The 22,979-nt window shown below is 31.8% G+C and overlaps 1 protein-coding gene across 6 annotated transcripts in view; it reads right to left on the reverse strand.

Annotated features, from left to right (window-relative positions):
- Window positions 1-2,973: 2,973 nt before the first annotated feature.
- LOC106471845 (3-oxoacyl-[acyl-carrier-protein] reductase FabG-like) overlaps window positions 2,974-22,979 on the reverse strand; it is a 21,197-nt gene continuing 1,191 nt past the window's right edge. For all 6 annotated transcript variants that reach the window (XM_022400454.1, XM_013932468.2, XM_022400453.1 and 3 more), the window contains 9 exons: window positions 22,401-22,473; window positions 19,680-19,819; window positions 16,051-16,143; window positions 13,694-13,779; window positions 12,535-12,628; window positions 10,695-10,764; window positions 9,683-9,719; window positions 7,601-7,664; window positions 2,974-3,431 (listed from right to left, as the gene is read on the reverse strand). In XM_022400454.1, coding sequence (XP_022256162.1) covers window positions 3,273-3,431; window positions 7,601-7,664; window positions 9,683-9,719; window positions 10,695-10,764; window positions 12,535-12,628; window positions 13,694-13,779; window positions 16,051-16,143; window positions 19,680-19,819; window positions 22,401-22,452 — 795 coding nt within the window. In that variant the 5' untranslated portion in view covers window positions 22,453-22,473 and the 3' untranslated portion in view covers window positions 2,974-3,272. The remainder of the gene's footprint in view (window positions 3,432-7,600; window positions 7,665-9,682; window positions 9,720-10,694; window positions 10,765-12,534; window positions 12,629-13,693; window positions 13,780-16,050; window positions 16,144-19,679; window positions 19,820-22,400; window positions 22,474-22,979) is intronic.

Raw genomic sequence — 22,979 nt, forward strand, 5'->3', positions numbered from 1 at the left:
GGGTTTGTGTTATTGTTTTGAAATTAATTTTCTGCTGGCAACATTCTACTTTTAACACCTCACCATTGTTTATTTCCTTGGTTTACTGTAAAAACTTAACACAAACTCAACATATTATATGTTTGGAAAGTACTGTCCATCATCTATTATTTAGAAATTATTACATGTTTGTGTAAGGTACGTACTCAGAGAAATGTGCCACAGAACACTGGCGACATCAAATTGGACACTTAAAAAAGCCTGGCCAATATAAAGCAAAGCGTGTGCGCGGGAAAAAATGTACACGGTCGTTTCCACATTTCTTGATCAATCAGCACAATTTGACGAAGTGATACAGGATGACATGAGGAAGGTCATGAGGGAGGTTTACTCCCCGTCTAATTTCATATTGATAGAATTCTTGAAAACAGTATGCCTTTCTTTTCAGTATTGGTATCTTTATGTATTTGTATTGCACTTTTAATATTCATTATGTTAGGGAAAAAAATAGAAGCACAATTTCCTATCCTTTGTTACAAACGAGTTTTTATTTCACCCTTATTCAGCTAGTATTAAATAAAACACAAATGTAACACTAGTGCTGTAAAATATTTCATACATGCACCTTACCGATAAAGTTTCTAGCTTTTCCTCAACTGATGACTTCTGGTATTACGCGAAAGGTCTACTTGGCAGTGATTTGTGAGAAATAGAAAATAAGTCTGAAATATTATTTTTACACACACAAAAAACGTGAAAAAAAAACATTGCAGTTTACGTGATTATTCTTTTGGCCTATAGATAACTTTAAGTTACAAACAAAACTCTGATACACATCACTACGAAAAGATAATCCTAAGCTAGTGTTTTGTGGGTGGAAATTTGTGTATGCTTTTTTTTCAACATATCCTAAATGAAAGAAAGAGAGTTGTAAATGTATGGGAACTAAACTGATACGTAGGAGATAAAATTGATGCATTGCAAGTACACTAAATGAAGTCGAAGGAATAATATTTTTTTCTGTAATAATATTAATACTACAAACCACTTACTCCAGCTTATCCTATGAGGATTAGGTTTAACTTAGTTATTGACGGAAGTTTCCCAGTGTGAAAACTGATTGTTACTGATGTTAATACACAATATTTCGTCGTTTAGTACTTTAATAAAACTAGCATGGTCATGTATTTTCCACATTCGTACATGGGTTAGTACTTGACTTGTATAATTCAGTAAATAACACTATACGTCACTTTCAAAATGTGCGTGTGATTTAGTGTACCAGTTGAATATTTAGGAAAACAAGGTTTACCCTTTCGTATAAACTAACTATACTGTTTTACTTGGGAAACACAACAATTATAAAATTAGAAATTACTATAAAGGAAGTAAAGAGATGCAACTGTCCCCCTCCCCCCGAATAAGATAAAAAATAATCAAAAACTAGAAGGAAAACTTATGTTTCGCGTACGAAACATTTTTCTGGTTGAGGTAATTTGTATTTGAATGCACGAAGTTTATAAAATGCAAATGAAGCTCTGTGTATTTAACGCAATTAAAGAAGCTAAGTGACCTGCCTAGACTACTCAAGTAATAGGTTAGGTACGTACGAGTTCTGAACGAATTGAATGGCCATGCGGGGCGTCTCAATGACAGCGAGGTTAGACTTAAGTCGGTTAAACCTATTTCACAATAAGTGATACCCAACAAACACCTCTAGTACAAGACACATTGGGCCGAATTGTGTGATAAAAAAATGACAAACCGATTGACTTATCAAGTAAGACAGACAAGATCAGGTGACACTTTAAAAACCTGGTTAAAGTGGACAGGTATTAAACTACAACAGGGTGACGATACCAGTACTCTAAATGTCTATAAACAAATCAAGAAATTCTCACACAAAACCTTACCACGTATACACTGCTGCCTTAGATGGGGCTAAGGGGGATGACAGATCCATTACGCAAATACCTTTCCCTTTGTAATGCATAGTAATATCTTCACCCATCCCTTCATTATGCATATGGTGACGTCGTCTGTACTTTCCTACTCCAAATTTTACTTTTCCATAGTTTGGTGAAGTTTAAAGGCTTCCCACGCACATACGTCACTCTTTTAATTATATAATTATAGGTGGCATTGTGTACATTGTTTGTTTGTTTTAGCGGAAAGCTATACAATAGGCTATCTGTGCTCTGCCCAACACGGGGAATCGAATCCCGAACTTAACATTTTCATTTCGTAAACGTATCGCTTACCCACTGAGGGGAAGGGTCCTGTAATTCGTAGCCTACCGTATAAATCGGTAGAGCCAGGTCCCTCGGTGGGCCAGCGGTAAGTTTTCGGATTTACAGCGCTAAAATCAGGGGTTCGATTCTCTTCGGTGGACACAACAGATAGTTCGATGTGGATTTGCTAGAAAAACACACATACACACGGTAGGGTCGGAAAGTATACTCTGTTGGTTTGAATAATTTGCTTCAGACCGAAACGTCGGTAATGTGTTTAGGGTTTAATTCACTTATTCGCATTATTTGATGACGAGATTAACTGCAATTTAAACATTGTATTCAAGCGTTTTAGAAACTCTTATCGTAGTTGGCAGAACGGGGGGGAACGTGCCGCCAAGTTTGACACGGTAGCGCAGTGGGCCTTTGGATGGGAAATACACGCGTGTTTGACTATCCTGCCGTTTCAGTTTTTAATTCAAAAAAACAGAGATAGAGATAATAAAAAGATAATTTCCAAATATTATATGAAGTTGATATGATTTAAAAATGAGAAATTAATAATTTCAGAAGAATAGATATAATATAAATCACGTGAAGAAAGTCTCCTTGGCATCCATGATCTATATGCCATCATTTCCATGGTTACAGTAGTTACCATATAAAGAAAGTTTTCTGATGATCTGTCATTTGTATTATTATTATTACGAAATAACCATTCTATACTAGGAAGGGGGCATATATTCCATGTTAACCACAACCAATTTCAGAACATACAGGAAATCTAATTGGCAGTCTTGTATCTTAAGGCAAAAAGTTAATTACACTTTACAATAGACATATCATCATCTGTAAAAAATTTTACTTAAAACTTCACAATCTCTACAAAAACATTTTCACCGTGTACAATACTTGCTCCTCCTAACAGATCACTTAATCTCAATTATATCAAGGAAATAAAAATAAGTATTAGATATTTCAAAAGGAGAACTCTACTATTCCAGCATTATCATGTAATTTCTGCTTTACAGTTTTCATTCTAGGGTTTACAAATTTTAAGTTCTATCGAGGACACATAGCATGTCGACCTCCATCAACAGGTAAAGTCACACCAGTTATGAAGGATGCTTCATCAGAAGCAAGGAAAGCTATGGCTGATGCAACCTCTTCTGCTTCTCCCGGTCTTCCTAAAGCATGAGTGGTCTTACTTCGTTCTAAAAACTGTTTAGTCAAATAAAAAAAAACAAACTTGTATCTAATATGATTTTACGTATTAAATATATATTTAGGTATAAATACAAACACAAACCCATATACAATCTATATAACTGTGTATATATATAAATGGTTGTCCAAAATTACCTTTCCTATTTTAATAACCAAAGAAATACAACCATGCAGTCCTCAACATCTTGTAGCCCAACTCAAACAGTTGTTATTGACATGTCAGTAGACTTTTAAGTGTGCACTATTAGTGGCTCTCAGCACGTCTAACCGATATTCGATTTCAGTCCACGTTTGCTGCAACATGTCCACAGTTACAATGGCGTCTGTTATTCAGTAGTCCCTCTTAGACACGACCGACCTATCTACCATGATCAAAAATTCTCATCTGACAGGAAGTCGTTATTCAAAGGATCAGTAACCACATAAGAAACGACTGGGTTCGAGCTGTGTCAGTTGCTATTCCCAAAGGTTGGACATAATGGTTTATATACTGTACAGGTAGTTAGATAACGTCACAAATTGGTATAATAGTTATGATGGAAAACAATTCAATAAAGATAACTTAAAACGTTTGTGTTTTATGTAAAATAATTTATTCATCGACCACATTTTTATTACATACATGTAAAATACTACAAACTTACACAAAACGTATTTCCTAAAAACTCGTCCACCTGTGTTTGTTTTGCGCATTTAACGGAGTCACTTTGAATGTTCACGAGTCTGGCAGTTATTATATGAAGAAGCGTTTCGTTTTTAGTTTTCAGCGCACGATATTAGTATCACTTTATAAAATAAAGTATAAAAAATGTCCAGAATTCTACATCAGAGAAACCGGAAGAAAATTGGAAACCAGATTCACCGAACATAATAAAAAAAAATCTTCCCATATTCACCACCATTGCAACATGAAAAATCCACAGTATAACTATACAAAACGCTGTAATTTTAAAGAAACAGACAAACATCAGAAGCTACGTATCTTAACTGAACAAAACAGCCCCCAAAACAGCTAAACCAAAATTTTACCTTTGATTCCAGCTCTAAAAACGGACCATTTCGTGAATTCAAAGAAACCAGTAAATAAATAAGAATAAATATATGAACTAAATTATTGCTAGACTTTAGCCAATATCTAATAAGGTAATCATCTCTAAATACAAATACTACATAAAATGTAATATGTTCATTAAAACACTTTCAAGTTTACTAAAAATTCTCTAATTTCCATGTTTCGATTATTTTGTTGCTTTCGTCACAATTTTGGTCTATATCAACGACCACGTCACGTTTCCATATCAACACATCGAGCCGCCTTCTTCACATCGACTTCCTGTTCTCAGCTTGAGACATTCGCAGCTTTACTGGATGTATTGAGGTATTTCATTAGCCATGATTACCGCACAGATTAGTCGAGTCTGTCATTCAACAACCCGTGAGTTAATAATCTTCAAACCCCATTAATAAATACTAATCAAGTTACTTAATATCCAGGCCAGTAGCTCAAAATCTACCACATTCACTAAAAGAATAAACCTTAATTTCACGAGCAGGGCAGGGACAAACAACAGTTTCTGACTGTCCCTGGTTACCTTTCAGGACCTGAAAGTTTTTAAAACAAATTATCTACGTGTATGTACCATGGAGTTTGACTTGAACACTCTGGGGCACCAAGATACATATACCAAGCTGTGAAGCAATTTCCGGTCATGTGACCTCTCTGTTCCATACTGTATACACTGTATTCATGTGTCTCTGTATATTACATCACCGATATGAAGAAAAGTCCTTATAGAGAGGTCGTTATTCGACCTTCAGCCAAAAAAATAACGGTCGTATGTCGCATCTGTCTTGAGGTGTAAAATCATTCAGTACACAAAAAAAATCGTATTTAGAAGGAAGTCGTTATTGGGAGGGGTCGTATCCACCAGGGACTACCGTATAAGTGTGCAACATACGATGTCCTTAACATACCTCCAAAGAAAGGAGTCTAGTGGAGTGATGTCTGATAAACATGGACGCCACAGAAATGGCCCAGCATGTAAGCCATATGACGCATTGAACCTTTTTTTGCACAGTTACCATTTTAAATGTTAACACTACTCACTGAAGTGAAAAAAAAAACGATAATAAAAACTGTTTGAGTTGGGTTACAGAATGTTGAAAACTGCACGGTTGTACTTAGTTCTTTATTTAATTATTAAATTTTAAGATAGGAAAAATAATTTTTTATTATCCTGTACACTATTCTACCAAAAGTAGTGGGACAGCAGATCTTACTATTGAGATATTGTATTTCACTGATGGGCTTCATTTTACAAGTAAGTAGGCCCAGTTTAAGCATTAATTACACCCTGGTTTCTGTTACTATGTCTTGCCACACGGCTGGTGGAATAGACTGTCCCTCCATTTTCAAAGCAGCTCCAAGTATTATAAATTATTGAGGGAAGTTCTTTCTGTCTCTGTTACAAAATATCCTAAAACAGTTAAACTGAGCTCAGGATGAGGCTCTTGGCTGGCCAAAATAGCTTCTGGATGTCGCCTCACACCACTGCTAGACACACTGTCTTATGGCATGATGCATTAACACACTGAAAAAAAGGATTATTTCTCCCTATAGAACTCCACAACTACAGACAGTTGGCCATTATACAACTAAGGAATCATTGCTTTCTTAACTGTTATTATTGGATAAATTCCAAACCAGCTACGAAAGGCAATGACACTACCTTCATCTTTCTTTACAACTGCATGTTCTGCACATTTTAATCAAATTTAAATACATTTATTTTAGTTAAATAATGAGTATCAACACTCACCACACCAAATCATGGTTTTCTATTGTTAAACATTCCAACTTCAATGCACAAGGCTGATGTTTTGCATTCGTGGTTGTGATGAACATTTGTTACAAACCATCATTAAAATATAGCAGCATGGAACTATTTGTGCAGTGTGCACATTGTATGTACTGGTCTGCAACTTTGAAAGTTAATTACAATACTAAGTGATGGAGTTAATAGCAGACAAGGAATTTCATTTTAAAGTATTAAAGACCTAGGTCAATTACACATCCAGTGATCTCCCAAGTTAATTACAGCATTAAGTGATGGAGTTAATAGTAGACAAGGAATTTCATTTTAAAGTATTAAAGGACTAAGTCAATTACACATCCAGTGATCTCCCAAGTTAATTACAGCATTAAGTGATGGAGTTAATAGTAGACAAGGAATTTCATTTTAAAGTATTAAAGGACTAAGTCAATTACACATCCAGTGATCTCCCAAGTTAATTACAATACTAAGTGATGGAGTTAATAGCAGACAAGGAATTTCATTTTAAAGTATTAAAGGACTAAGTCAATTACACATCCAGTGATCTCCCCTTTATTTAACACATTATCAATAGTGGCTAAGTACAAGAAGACGGACTGAAATATCACATTGAACCAGCAATACTTCATCTAATAACCTTCCAATTTATGAACATAAGCTGATTTGCCAGTGGCATTTTGACTCCAACTGGCTGCCTGTGGCAGGTAATAAGCTTTATCAATCATATGGAGATATGTCCTGTGGGATTCACATGAAATGTTTGTCAGAGCAAGTCCATTACAAGCTGAAGATGCATCATACCAGTACTTTTTGGTAATGCAGTGTACATCAAAAAGAAGTTTTAACAATTTTCAATGTAATACCTACTGTCTTTTGAAGTTCAAGGTTTGATATAAAGCTTGAAAAGATTTAAGTACTGAAGATTACGTTTCTTGCTCTTTTAGATAACGTGCATTCAAATTCACTTCTATGTAAAATAAAGATTAAAAACATTATTTGTATACATTATAATTTTCGTAGCCAACAAAAGCAACTCATATTATGGCTGAAGTGAATATGATTAATACTATGTTTTTCCCAACATATTTTGCATCTCACAAGTAGGAACTAAGCCTAGGTTTCATATTACTATATGCAAGTGGTTTGCTTACTAATCTAAGGGATTAATCCATTAGCAATCAGTTATAATGGCACTTCTTAACTCAAACTACAATTTTAACAGTTTATGTAGTCTGTCTGTTTGTTATAACTCCCTCAATCTCAGATTGTTGTTTCATTTTTACAAGTGTGATCTGTATTATAGATTACATGTAAAAAAATATTCCTGACCTGCTTAAAGGCTTCTTCAGTGAGGCCACCACGTAGTTGAAGACCAGTTGTTAGAACACCTGGACTGAAGTAACATGTAATCATTTAATAGCAACAATTTGTATCTTAAAGATAATACATGGTTGGAAAAATATGTTTTGATGTACTAGCCCCATACTAATAAGCATAAAAAATTCTACTAATCCATCTACTACTTTTTTGTGAATTATATAATGACTAACTCATTACATGTTGCACGTAACTTCGATGTCGGGGAACCCACTTTGAGACTAATAATGCTTGGAGATGGTAAAACCTTGATGATGACAAAACCTTGTCGAAATGTTGTACATTTGCTGTTATGTTAAACTTATGTTAAAGTTTTTCTTCATTACCCATTCAAGCCGTCTCCAAGCATCAAGTTGCAAGTAAATATTATTAATTGTAATGACTTCTTCCACACTATACAAAACTAAAACTGATACAACTTACTACAGTGTATATGATGTAGATGTAAAATCTATGAGCAGGTTAAACAGTCTATATATGTGACAGGGTGGTATTCCTAATGTACTGATAATCATAAGATTTAATTCAAAATATATAAAAACAAAATTTCTAGGCAGGTTAACTGATTAAAAGAAGAGATTATCACTGGATGGTTGGTGTGTTGTAAGTACAAAGCTGCACAATGGACTATCTGTGCTCTGCCCACCATGGGTATCAAAACCCAATCTTTTGTGCTGTAAGCATGCAGCTTTACCACTGATGAGCATCACTGTATATACATTTTTATTTTATTTTTTAAGTCAGCAGCACGTGATTCTAGGTAGAATTTTGATGTTGAAGAGTTTTCATGCTGAATATTTATAAATCAAATTAATAAAATGTTTATTGAATCAAAAATTGAAATAAAAATTATATATGCCACCTACAATTTTTCATTTACAATATTCACTCTAGTTCTTAACTAAATTCTAACTTTTGCAGTAATTTACACATCCAAAGGAGAGATTTAAATCATGATCAAGTCCTTATATTGCAATTTGTCTTCTTTAATAGTAAATACTGTAGAAGTCAACCTGTAATGTTAACTCTAATCAATGAACAGTTTGTTTTTCTGTTTTCTCAGCCAAACTGTAACAATAGTAATAAATTTACTGTAAATTTATTGATGAGGAACCCACTTTTCAGAAAATAAAAGTTTGGAAATGGCTTGAATGAGTAATGAAGGAAACTTTATTATAAGTGTACAATGTTTCAACAAGATTATGTCATCATCAGGTACCTGAATTGGATTCCTCATCATCATATTTAAAGTCATCATGGCAATTACTAGAGGTTGTGCAAGTCTAAATGTTTTTTTTATCCTCCATATATATTTCCAGTATGCTTCCTCACTTGTCTACCACTGTAAATGTATTGTATCATGCAACTATCTCCAAACTTTGTACCACAAATGTAGAAATCATCAAAATTATTTAGTATCTGATGATGACATAATATTGTCAAAACATTGTACACATTATAATAAAGTTTTCTTCATTACCCATTCAAACTGTCTCCAAACTTTTAAGTTTACTATAAACCCATTTAATTTGTATGTAACTTTACAGTATATGCCTAATATATATTTTCACTTATCAATAATGATAATTATTAATTTTCTAATGAAGTTCTTTCAAAGGAGAGTATTGCTTTGGGAAACGTATAAAAATAATGTTACTTTATCAAACATTTTTGAAGTCCATTACAAACTCGTCTTGTCTGTTTAAATATAAATCTAGTGATAAATATTTATTGAAAGTAAAACTATTTTGGGTACTGCGTAGTTAAATTTTACAAATTTTCTAGAAAACAAATCTACAGGAGCTAAAAAATTTCAGAAACATTATTTATGAAGAAGAACATTTTGGAAGGACCATATGTTTACAATGGTTCAAGATCTCATCATGCTGGCTGTTGTGGGAAGAAAAACAAGTATACACATCACATAAAAACAAGCAGTATTAGTCGAAGAGTAACATTACTGTGTCAAAATAATCAAATCTGTTTATCATCATAATATAAAACAAGTTGGAAAAGTAAAGAAATTGAACTCACTTGACAGCATTCACTCTCACCTGCTTAGGGGCCAGTTCTAGATAAAACAGAAATTAGGCTAGCATTATAAGAAATATTCCAACAATGGACTTTTTAAGGTCAAAGTCCCTCTACTTACATCCCTTTATCTTACTTCTGTTGACAAACAAGTACATCAACAAAAACATGGCTACTCTAGACTACTTACTAATTCAAAAGTCTGGTAACTGTCAACAGATGCTAATTCTTTCTATCATGCTCAAAGTTTTCATCAAGACAACTGCAATAATCCTATTAATTATACATGGAAGTTCCAACTTTAGTCACTGGTTAAGCTGAGAAAATTTCTATTCTATTTTCAATAACCTTATAACATTCGGGGTTTATGTCATCATATATTTGTCATATACATAAGAAATATAATAGGTTAAAAGTTCTTAAAATTGATCCTTGCTTTCTAAGCAACAAGTCCACATGTGAATTGGAGGTGTATACAGTGTATAATATTCTATAAATACACATGTAAAATAACAGTGTAAATGACATACAATATTCTAAACAAGTTCAATGTCATTCTCTTAACTGAAGGCAACACTTCAAATCTTACAAATGATATCCACCAGATGTAAAAAAAAACACTTATTTTACCAACATTAAACTAAGTAAATTTATAAACATCAGGTTTAGCTGCTTTCAACATCTTTTAAATTTATTTTTACTACCCAAAGTTTTTGGACACAGAGCCAATTCAATTAAATGATTTTATTATGATAACGGAATAGAGGAACCAAAAATGTTTAGGTGATTAGAATACAGAATTCAACTAATGGCAGTCACTAACTATGACACTTTCTAAATTACCAGAAGTTTTAAATATGCTGAAGGAACAAAAGTATGTTCTCACAACATACAATTACCAGCCTAGAAGTCTATATACATCATAACTTACAGAGGTCATACAGTGCTACCAATATTGAGCGTGGGTAGACATAATGTGTTTTTCACAGTCTCAATCAGTTAAGCAGATACTCACCAAGAGCTACACAGTGAGTGAACTGGTCAATAGCACTTTTAGACATGCAGTAAGACAAGACACCAGCAAACTGAAAAAAAAACAATTACACAAAAGGAACATATAAACATAATATTAAACGTAAAAAAAACATTCATATCAAAATTATTTCTAATTTACTCAGTTTTATAGAATTACATTTATACATTTCACTCTCTGTTACTCTGGTGTGAAATTAAGGTATAAAAGACAATACTTACTGAAAATGTTTTAGTATCAATAATTTCTCACTTTGTATACTTATTTAGCAAAATTTATAAAGAAAAAATGAAGAAGAAGAAAAGAGTTCTGACTATAATCTCTGCTCAATACTAAGGAACTGTAAACAATGCATCTATCAACTTTGTTAGAAATTCAGAAAAGAGTTCTGACTATGATCTCTGCTCAACACTAAGGAACTGTAAACAATGCATCTATCAACTCTGTTAGAAATTCAGAAAAGAGTTCTGACTATGCTTTCTGCTCAACACTAAGGAACTGTAAACAATGCATCTATTAAAACTCTGTTAGAAATTCAGAAAAAGTTCTGACTATGATCTCTGCTCAACACTAAGGAACTGTAAACAATGCATCTATCAACTTTGTTAGAAATTCCTGCCTATTTCCAAGTCATGGATTTAAATTTGCTATAGTTTCCATACCTTGTTTCTCCCTTAATTTTATTTCTTTTTTAGTAGTTTTATTACCAAAGGCCTTTTTTCCCCCATACAGTACGTGTGACCCAAACAATTAATAATGAAGCACAACTTTGGAAATAGATATAGTAAATGTTTGAATACCATTGGTTAAGAAAGATTATAAACTATTTGGAACAATGTAGAGTAAATAAAGTGGTTTGAGCAGTAATTTATGGTTTCATGGAAAACTTACTATTTACAGCTCCAGTAGGAACAACAACAAAAATCTGATACGAAGTTTAGAAGACTTTGGAACACACCAAAGACTTAAGGATTTTTTACATATGTTTTCATGTTAAATCATATTTGTTAGAAAGCCATGGAAAGTTTCTTCTATGAAAAGACATCAGGTAAGCTTAGTTAGGTTTAGTAAGTAGGCAAGAACAAAATATTCCCATGATTAAAGTCTTTATATTTACTGAATTTATTGTATTCAAATAATACACATAAATAAACTTATTATTTATTAATATCAGCTTTAAACTGATCTCAACAACAAACACTGTACCAAAATATTGTTAGCTAACCTGAAATAGGTAATTGTTGACAGTTATGTTTTTAGGAATTATACCTGCAATTGGCAAAATAAAGTATTAAATAAAATATGTTAATGAACAGCAATCGGGTTTAAACAGACTGGTATGTAAAATGGAACTTTCTGACAAACAGCAACAAGAATTAACTTCTAAGATGAAAGGAAGTATTTTTAAAGTTTTTTTTTCAAAATAGTGTCTCACAACAAAAGTTTGGAAATTGCAGAGCCTAAAAAAATGATAGAAAACTAATCAAATTATCTAAAATTTTTCAATTCTGAAAATATAAGATATTTAGTAAGGTTGTACTAAGTTTTATGCAACTTGGTTAAGTATTTCCAATGTAAGAATGAGAAAAATTGGAGTATATCAGTGATACTCCTCTGGTTAAAAAAAACTGTTATAACATTTAACACTTGAATTTCTTACTAGTTTCTAAAACTATAATGAAAACTAACAATCACAGATTAAAACTGTTGAAAAAAATAAAGTATTGTTTCAAAGCTGCAATTATATTAATTAAGTAAATTTTACTTTCCTAACAATTCTGAATCATTTACAAACAACAAAATTAGTTTTGTTTAAACTTACAGATCTTAGTCCATTTACACTGGATACATTAACAATGTTGCCTTTACTTGAAACAAGGTAAGGGACAGCTAGCATGGTCAAGTGATACACGGACCTGTTAAAGAGAGAGAGAGCATGTTTCACCATGTTTTATAGCCTAGCAACACTATCAGTGCTATAAAAAAAAATATATACTATGTCTCTAACACAAATACTTTGAAAACAAAGTAAATATACTACAAGCATAATATATGTATTAATTTTATAAAATTAAATTGAAATCTCTCTCATTTGTGTCTCAAAATATTTTTCTTTATAAACCAATTTACCAAATTTACATTTTTAACATAGTTATCTATATATACCTATACCTACATCCTTTTTGGTGAAATGTAAAATAAGCAGTGTCTAATGCAAGTTTAATAAGGCAATGAAAGACATTAAATTTAGGGGAATTTGTAACACCACAAAACTAGCTGTAAGTGTTGTAACTGTCAGTGTTACATCTTACATACAAAAATTGTGAATAAAAATTAGATACTTCATTGAATGGAAACAATTGAAAAACTTGGGTTAAGAAATTGTTTTTATAATGAATTATATAAACTTAACTTATGATTTGAGACTGTCAATTGATCCTAAACTCAACTTACATTAAACCCTAACTCAATCACATAGATTTTAGTTTTAAAAAAAGAGCTACTTTACCTAAAGTCATTCATTTTAAGGATTTATTGATTACTTCAGCTTACATATTAGTGTACATATCACTGATTCAACAAAATTTTCTCAAATGTTCTGTCAATATTAAATGACACTAAAATGGACTTTAAACTTTGTGCTTGGCTCCAGAAAATAAATTAGTTTCTAAGTGTAAATAGATACCCTTTTTTGTACATAAATGTCATTAGTCTTTTCTCATGCACAAGATACTACTCTAATAGGAACAGAAATAAATATGCATTTACACCAGGATGGGGGGCAGCCTTCAATTCATGATAGTCTTAAAATTTTAAATTCTTTACATTTTTTAATTTTTCTGCCCCTCTACATTAGGTTTTAGCTTGGAACAGCTACTGCTTAGAATGTTTTTATGTTTACCATATTAAGAAAACTCAATGTAGCTGCCTTAAATAATGAATGAGAATATAACATTTTCTTTAAACTTATATGGAATTACCTGACATTGATATTAAACATCTTGTCATACTGTTCAAGACTGGTGTTTTCAATTGTTCCAGTCTCAATAATCCCTGCATTGTTCACCTATGAGTAAACAACAATAAAAGCTTCATTTAGCTGTAATCAAACAATAGTTTTTACTAATCATCTGTCAGAAAGAAATTACACCTGAATTGATTACCTGCATTATTCACCTGGAATTAAACAACACACCAACATTATTTACATATTTAGAAAATTCTAGTATTATTCCCCTGTATGTATAAAATAATAATCTTGAACTTATTTGACTTATTTAGGTGTATCTACAAAACAGTGGTCTTTGCATTAGTAACATGTGTGTGATCTCTGCAAAAAATCCAGCATTATTTACCTGAATGTAAAAACAGTGATTCCTGTCCTATTTATGATTAAGTATAAAAGTAATATTTGTATTATTCATATAAAATAGTGATCTCTGTATTATTCATTTATATGTATAAAATAATTACCTATGTAACCTGTATTAAACAATAATCCATGCATTATTCACCTGCATTTATAAAACAATGATACTTGTATTACTCAACTGTGATAAGACACAGTCTGTCAATTAAGTAAGAGGAATCTTACATTTCTTGTTTGAAATAATACAGTAAAACCAAGATCTTACATTTCAGGTTTGAAATAATATAGTAAAACCAAGATCTTACATTTCATGTTTGAAATAATATAGTCAAACCAAAATCTTACATTTCATGTTTGAAATAATATAGTAAAACCAAAATCTTACATTTCATGTTTGAAATAATATAGTAAAACCAAAATCTTACATTTCATGTTTGAAATAATATAGTAAAAACAAAATCTTACATTTAAAATTTCTACAAAATAAAAACTTTAAAAAGAATAACACTATCAGCCTTATTAGGTGGAGAGTTAAAAACACTTAAGGATGTACATTAGTTGCTAAATTAAAAAAATATATTTACATGAAAGTATAAAGATGGAGAATACATTTAAACATATGGGCTACAAAAACTTTTTTATAGTTTATAACTAGTAGCTTCCTTCAATGAATGTACCAACTTTACTATTCTCATTAACTACAAACTTTGCCTAGTTACTTCTGACTACAAAAGCAAACAAAAAATAAAAGTTGTTAAAACCAACACAAAATTACGCAAATTGAATGAAGAAATAAAGAGTATTTGTTTGGATGAAAAATACTTATTTATTATGGTCAATGATCACCTACCAAACACATAAGCATGTTTGTTTATAGTAAAGCACAGAGCTACCCAATAAGCTATCCGTGTTGTGTCCACCACAGATACTGAAACATTATACGCCTTCAGACTGATTGAAAAGCCTCTATATATAAAAGACTGCTTTGGGTGGAGGGATGAATTTAAGGTGTTGAATAGCCTACTGTCACTTTGGTCTTGTTTTGAATATTTATGCAAAATTACACAAATTTATCTATATCACCCATCCATACCTTTAAGCCAATAGAGTAAGAGAAAGGCAAGTAGTTAACAGCACCCACAAGTAAATGTTGGGCTTCTTTAATTGAATAGTGTGATATGAACATCACTTAAAATTCTTAAACAGCCCCACTGTGGAGAATGATTTAATAATAACGAGACATGAACTACAGACCCTTGAAATTATAATCTGGCATTCAAAGACTGCTAGGCTATATCCAGCCCATCACTTTGATTTTCACATATATTTTCATGTAAAGAACAAAATATATGTAAATCACGGAGTTACTCCACAACTATTCAAAACTTACAAAATATCTGGCCACCTACAGTCTTGATTTCTTCATAAATGAAGTTAAGGTAATCAAAGATTAAAGAACTAATCCATTCCATAAAATTACATAGAGACCTATCTATTCTAATCCACAAAATTGTGTACATACCTGTCTAATCCCATACACAAAATTATGTATAGACTTATCTAATCCCATCCACAAATTCATGTACAAACCTAACTAACCCTATCCAATCATGTAATAGCTAATTCCATTCACAAATTTGTGTACAAAACTATCTAATTCAATCCACAAAATCATGTACATACCTGTTTATCCCATTTACAAAATTGCATACAACCCTGTCTAGTCCCATTTACAAAATCATGTAATACCTATCTAATCCAATTTACAAAGTCATGTACAGACCTGTCTCATCCCATTTACAAAATCATGTAATACCTATCTAATCCCATTTACAAAATCATGTAATACCTACCTAATCCCATTTACAAGTTTTGTACAAATCTCTCTAATCACATCCACAAAATCATAAACTACCAGACTAAATAAAACATGAAGCTGAAACATTTCTTGATTCAGCTACAACTTACCAGCACATTTAACTTTCCAAAATGTTTTACAGTATCTTCCAAAATGAGCTGCGTTTCTTTTTCCACTGTTAAGTCACCAATTATGTATAGGGGCTAAAGAACAAATTTACATGCATGTTTTAATCAAATACCACGTAAAAAACCTTCAACTAACTAGAAGGTTTAACTGCATCTCTAAAAACTTAGCATTTTTCAAATAGATAGGATTTCAATTTACCAATAATATCCTTCAAAATATAGGATTAATATCTTTCTTAGTTATTTTTCCTTTACAAAATAGCTGAAATTAAATGCTAAGTACAGTAAGGAGGAATTTACATACAATGATCTTAAGTGAGATTATGGTACAAAGAAAGTAACATATAGGAGCAGAAAAACAAACAAACAGTGCTGTGGATGAAATCATAAAGAAACATAGATGATGGTGATGTATATTATTACATCAATTCATGGTTAAAAGAAGCAGAAGGTACGGTTGGTGAGATCATGAACAAGGAAAGTGACCGTAAGTTATAGAAAAATTTATGATGTGCAACAAATAAGACTATCAACCCAATAACGGTTGGATGTGCCAACCGAGATCATAATTAGATGGTGATGATTCACAAAATTCAGAAAAAAATACATTACAGGTGAAATTATAGACAGATAATGTGATGGGTAATATCATGTATCAGATAAAATCGCGACATAAAATAAAGGCTCTCTAATTTTCAAAAGAGGTAAATAAAACAGGTAGAATTAAGATGATCATACTCAGGACTTGCCTGTTTAAATTTAATTAAAAAATTTTTCTAAATCTGTCCTACATCACCTATTAACTCATTATTCCAAATTACTAATGACAAATCGTGTCTCATGGTTTGAAAATTGGCTTTCTTAATATTAGGAACTAAAATGTCATTTATTTCTATCTTAACATGTAGCAAAACAGCAAACCTAATTTATGCAATAACAACTCTTTTCCCGAAATGCTCTCCCCTACTTCAATTCATACAACTATATCTCATTTTTGATTAATAATAAATCTAAATGGCACCCATTTTGGATGGTTCTCTGACCATAAATCCATCTTGTATCACTTCAAGAAACCTTTCTCTCTCACTACTTCACTTGATACAATCGAAATCAGAGTGGAAAATTAAAGTCCCATGATTACTGTGTCCTTTTAATAACAACTTTGATATGGTTATACAAATTTTGGTTGACATCGTTTCTCTGACAATGTGCTCTATAACAAACGGTAATTAAAAATTAATTCCTACCCTCAATTGTGACCCATATAGACCCAACTTCATGAATGACTATGACTATCACTGTTATATAACATAACCTGGTATTCCTACATAATTCCCATCATCAATATTCTCCAAATCTAATCAAGTTTCAGTAATTCCCATCAGATCCTTGTCTTCCATTTCATCTTAAACCCTCAACACATTAATTTTATTCCTAATGCTCCCAACATTAGAATAATGGCAAGTAAGATTATTATTAAATCTATTATGATTATATTTAACTTGTTATGCTTCAAGTCTTTTTTAAATTTCCCAAACTCTCTCACCATAAGGCAAATTTAGTTTAAACAGTCTTTAATTGATCACATTAAAGAAATATGAAAAGTGATGAAATAGGGTAGGTGAGAAAGAAGTACTGAAAGTGATAGCGATGTGACAGGTAAGATATAGAATACCAATCGCGATGGTTATGTGACAACTAATATAGGGAATACCATACGTGACTGTGTGGGGCAGGCAAGATAATAAATACTGACAGTGGTGGTGTGGTAAGGTAAGATATAGAATACCATACGTGACTGTGTGGGGCAGGCGAGATAAGAAATACTGACAGTGGTGGTGTGGTAAGGTGAGATATAGAATACCATACATGACTGTGTGGAGCAGGCAAGATAATAAATACTGACAGTGGTGGTGTGGTAAGGTGAGATACAGAATACCATACGTGACTGTGTGGGGCAGGCAAGATAAGAAATACTGACAGTGATGGTGTGGTAAGGTGAGATACAGAATACCATAAGTCATGGTGTAAAGCTAGCGAGATCAAGACATGTGCAGGCATAACAACCTGCAGGACACACTGTGTTATTAACAGGAGCAATAGTTTAGCAAATTCCCACTTTCTGTAGCTCAGACTGGTAATCCAAACTATCACATATTTTCAGTGGATATGCTCTACTGGACCCTTACTTCACTTACTAAATTTCAAGGTAATCCATTACGAAATACCTGAGATATAACATCTCAAATTTTGATTGAATTTCTTCCTTTTTTTTTCTTTGCATCGAAAGTACAGATACTTTATTTGATAGAAAAACACACTTAATTTTCATGGATTTTTTTTCAAATTTAGTACACTGATAGATCTTTATAACTTACAGTTAGATATCAAAATCTGATCTAAATATAAGCCACCTGTGCAAAGGTATTCAACAAAAACCACTAAATTTTGACCAAACTTTTGTACACACCTATGCAAAAAGTCACATGAGCTATCATTCTGAAATTTATACTACAGCTTCACCTAAGAGTAAAGATGAACCATTTTTAGTTTTTTGTTATCTGGATTACAGAAGACTGATTTAGAGCAGCAAACCTATAGAGTGAAAGCACATGCAGATGCATAAGTATTGGTAAGGCCAAGTAAACTAGATTAGCACTTTCTAGGTGATATTTTCAATAAAATCATACAGATGGATGGTTATTATTCATTGCCAATTTTTAAACACAAATTTGCTAAATTTTATGAAATTCTCGTAATTAAACTCTAAAGAGCATTTAGTATCATGTGATATTAGCTTCAGCAATTAGCATGAAAAATGATGTTTTAAACGACTGTACCCAGTGCACGCAGGTGATGACAAGAAACTGTTAATCTAGTTTCCACGGCATTGCTATAAAGGAAGTTATTAACATTGTTTTAGAGAGGAAAACTATCATTATATATCTTAAAGAATCTGGATGATTCTGTAAATTACAGTTCTGTTCCAAATAATAGGGTTGCTATCCTAAAGGTAATGTTGGTTACTATGAAGTGTCACTTCATTACTTGCTGTGGTTTGTTGGTGTGTATTGACAAAAAGTCATGATATCTAATCAAAAACACCTTAAGTGTGAAAAAAAAGATACGACCAAAACAGGATTGGGCTTACAACTTAAAGGAATAAAATCAAAATCAGCAGCCAAACTGGTAGCTATACTTATAGCATTGATAAGAATTTTGCAGCAAATATTCATTCATTAGTTAGCCAGGCTTCATTTTTTGTTTAACTTGGGGGGCATGGTGGTAGGTAAAACAATATGGGACCATGAAAAACAAAAAAGTAATTGCATGTGAAAGTAGTTACAGTCAGATATGAGAGACTGTGGTGAGACCATTTTCATATAAACTGGTGGGTTTTTAATAGTGGAGGGGAAGGGAAAATATATCAGGTGAACTCCTCTTTAAACAGCAGTTACAGTTCCTTAATGTTCTCAAATCTACTATATCAGATGCGTGGTTGAAAAAAAGAATGTTGTATGTGGGAGATACGAACAAGTGAATGAGAAAAGTGTTTGTGTGTAGAAAAATTTCTATCCTTCATGATTTATACAAACTACTTAAGACTTCACCTGATGCTTCAATGGTGAAACTTCCTCACATCTTTTTGCAATTTTTTCCAAGTTTTCTTTTTTTCTCCCTGTTAAAGACAATGAAGCTCCCAATCGTGAAAAAAGTAGAGCTGTAGCTGCTCCAACTCCAGAACTTGCTCCTAGATAAATACAAAAGCATTATACACTTATAACCTAGCATAATTAATAATTTTGAATGATTTTGTCTGAAAATAAAAACTTACACAAAAGATTTATTATAGAAATACAAGTACAATTCATAGTATCACACACTATTCTAACCCCATTATACAGAAATTAGGTTTATAAGAATAATAAAACACCAGAACACATTATCACTCATGAGTCATACACCTAAATCTACTGTAATTTGGTATCACTGTCAAATGTTGTATCTAGAAATTTATATATTTATAGCTACCAAAAGAATGTTTGAAGATTAAAATGAAAAGGTATTTTTACTCAGGCTTGACAGTCGTAGTTGGTTTTAGGTCTAATTATTTTTTATTTCTTCTGTATGCTCAATTTTTTATAATCGGAGGTTAAAGTTATTACAACGTAAATACATTCTAAAAAATTGATGACTGTTTTTTTCATCTTGGGTCGAAATGAAGTGAAGATTTCCTAGTTGAAAAAATTAAATATGCACAAGAATCTTGAGAACAAGTCTTTTTAGATAAAGAACTGATGGCCATGTAACATTTATATCTCAAGTTTATTTGCCAAATGATGTATAAAACACAGTGCTTAATGCATCATATCAAAATGGTGAGGCTGTTCCAAAAATGTTTCATTTTTGTTGAAGTCATTTTATTTCTTATTATATCAAACCATACTTTATTCAAATTCTGCACGAGATGAAACAATAATTATAACCTAAATATTTTTCTTACAGGAATTAACAATGAGGTTGAGATGCAAGTGTTTTATTAATTTATTAATTAACTTTATCCAATGGTTTCCTAAACAGTACAGCACTTAAAATAAGCTGCATCACACAAGAAGTCTAATAGTAAATATTTACACATGCACAAACAAAAATAATCAACACTTTCATATTAAATTCCTGTTGCAATATTATTCCTACAAGATTAGTACTCTCAAGATTTGCAAGTATTAGTATTTAAGAATTTTTACTTTATTCTGGTTGTAAAAATATCTGGGTAAGACTTATGTACATTAGAAAACCAGAATAATACAGATTATAACTTGAGAAACAGGTCCACTACTAGTTTTAATTGTTATACTAATTGATTATTTATTCAAAACTGTGTATTTAACTAAATTCTAGTACATATAATACTAATGGATTCTATTCAGACTGACAGATACTCACAGACTTGCTGTAAAAAAACCAAACTAACAGTTTATTCAATATTTAAAATTACACGTCAATCCAAAACAACAATTGGTCAAATGTTAGTACTTACCAGAAATCGAAAACAGGCAATAACTAATAAATAATGTATATCAAACAATCATGATTCTCATTAGGTCTAATCTCCCACTGGCTACATAACTTCATGCAGAGCTAAGACTATCTTGAACATTGCTAAACACTAAGCTCAAAGAGAAACAATATTCTAACAGCATCATAAATCAAGTTTACAAAGCCTTTGTCTTTTCACAAATATCTAATCTTATGTTATCAAAGCACTCATTTTCAGATACAGGTTAGCATTAGTGTTTAGTCCTTTCATACACCACATGAAAGGACAACAATGGCCAAACTTGTAACACATAATTATCAACTTTTGTTAACAAATTCAGAGAGCTGAGTATGTTATATCAAAACAATCTTCAATAAGCATATCAGCAAGCACTGACAAATACAGCTGATGTAAAAGTCTCAGTGGAATGGAATGTATAAAAACTAAATTTTGACATTAATTGGTGTTTTGTAGGTAGTGTGATGACACTGAAAATAATCTCTTTCAGGAAGAGCATGAAACAGCCCTTTCCAAGTATTCATACTCAGATCATGAAGGTGTGTTCCGATTAGGGATTCAGAATTTCAAAGACAGGAATAAACTGCATACTTCATAGAATTAGAAAACAAAGAAATGTGGATCAACTTTGGGACCCAGGATATTCCAGAAAGTCATCAACAAGTCATACCTCAGCCAAGATAAGCAAAATGTAGTGTCTTGTAACAGTTGAGAAACAACAAACACAAAGGTCAGTGACAAAAGCTGCCCACATGCTCCACGCAACATAATCAACAAGGCTTTATGTCTGGAAAAAAGACACAAGTCACAAGTATATCTGCTTCCACAACACATCCATTTAATCACTGCATACCTTATGCAGCTGAAGAATGAAATGGTATTCATGCTATTCCAAAAGAAAATAAACAGTCAAGTCATCAAATGCAGCACCTAAAGATTTCTGTTCAATCAGACTATTGCAATAGGTGATGGGAAAACACTGTCTTTGTATACTAGATGGATTATGGAAAGCATGCAGGAATGAGTAAGTGAAATAGACATATTCTCCTTATTATGAAGCCTTTTGCAATGGAAACTATTTTGCAGAAATATTGTCAAGATGCATGATCATCAGACAGAGAATGACCAGATGTGGTAACATGGACAATAATGATGTGGTGAGGCTCATAATCTGTTTTGATATAATGTACTTAAGTTAAATACTGGCATTTAATGCTTTCTAAAAAATAGAATAAAAAAACATGAATATATGTTCATTACTGCAACAGCCAACCTGTTATAAGGGCCACTTTTCCAGTAAGATTAGATAGTCCTTGGGCTGCCATGCCTCAAGTTAGTATTGGAAACTGAAAAACATGTACATAATAAACAATTTTACTCTAACACAGTGTTTAAACCTAAAATAAATATAAATTTTAGTACTTTACAAATATTGTAACTAATTATAAAACCTACATAACACAATAATCGATGTTAAAGATGTTTTGAACAATTTAAGCTATTAATAATTAGTGAAGTAATAAAATACAGTATTGACTTCTTTCACTTAAAAAATTAGATACATTTAAATGATACTGATTTAATACCATAGTTGTATTTATTTAGAATAAAAAGGTATATATGAACGTAATTATGTTTATTTTACTTTACTTCCATAACCTTAGCCAAATCCAATCATGGAAACAAAGTATCCCCCTTACCTCACCTTCTATAATTTAATTTTACATTTCTATATAGATGGTGTAATCTAGAAATTAAACAGTATAAATATATATATATATATATATATATATACCAGTAATTTAATCTATTATTTATAACACTATTTGGTATTTTGAGAAGAATTATTTAT

Source organism: Limulus polyphemus, unplaced genomic scaffold (genome assembly GCF_000517525.1).
Source record: "Limulus polyphemus unplaced genomic scaffold, Limulus_polyphemus-2.1.2 Scaffold4900, whole genome shotgun sequence".
Lineage (NCBI taxonomy): Eukaryota > Metazoa > Arthropoda > Merostomata > Xiphosura > Limulidae > Limulus > Limulus polyphemus.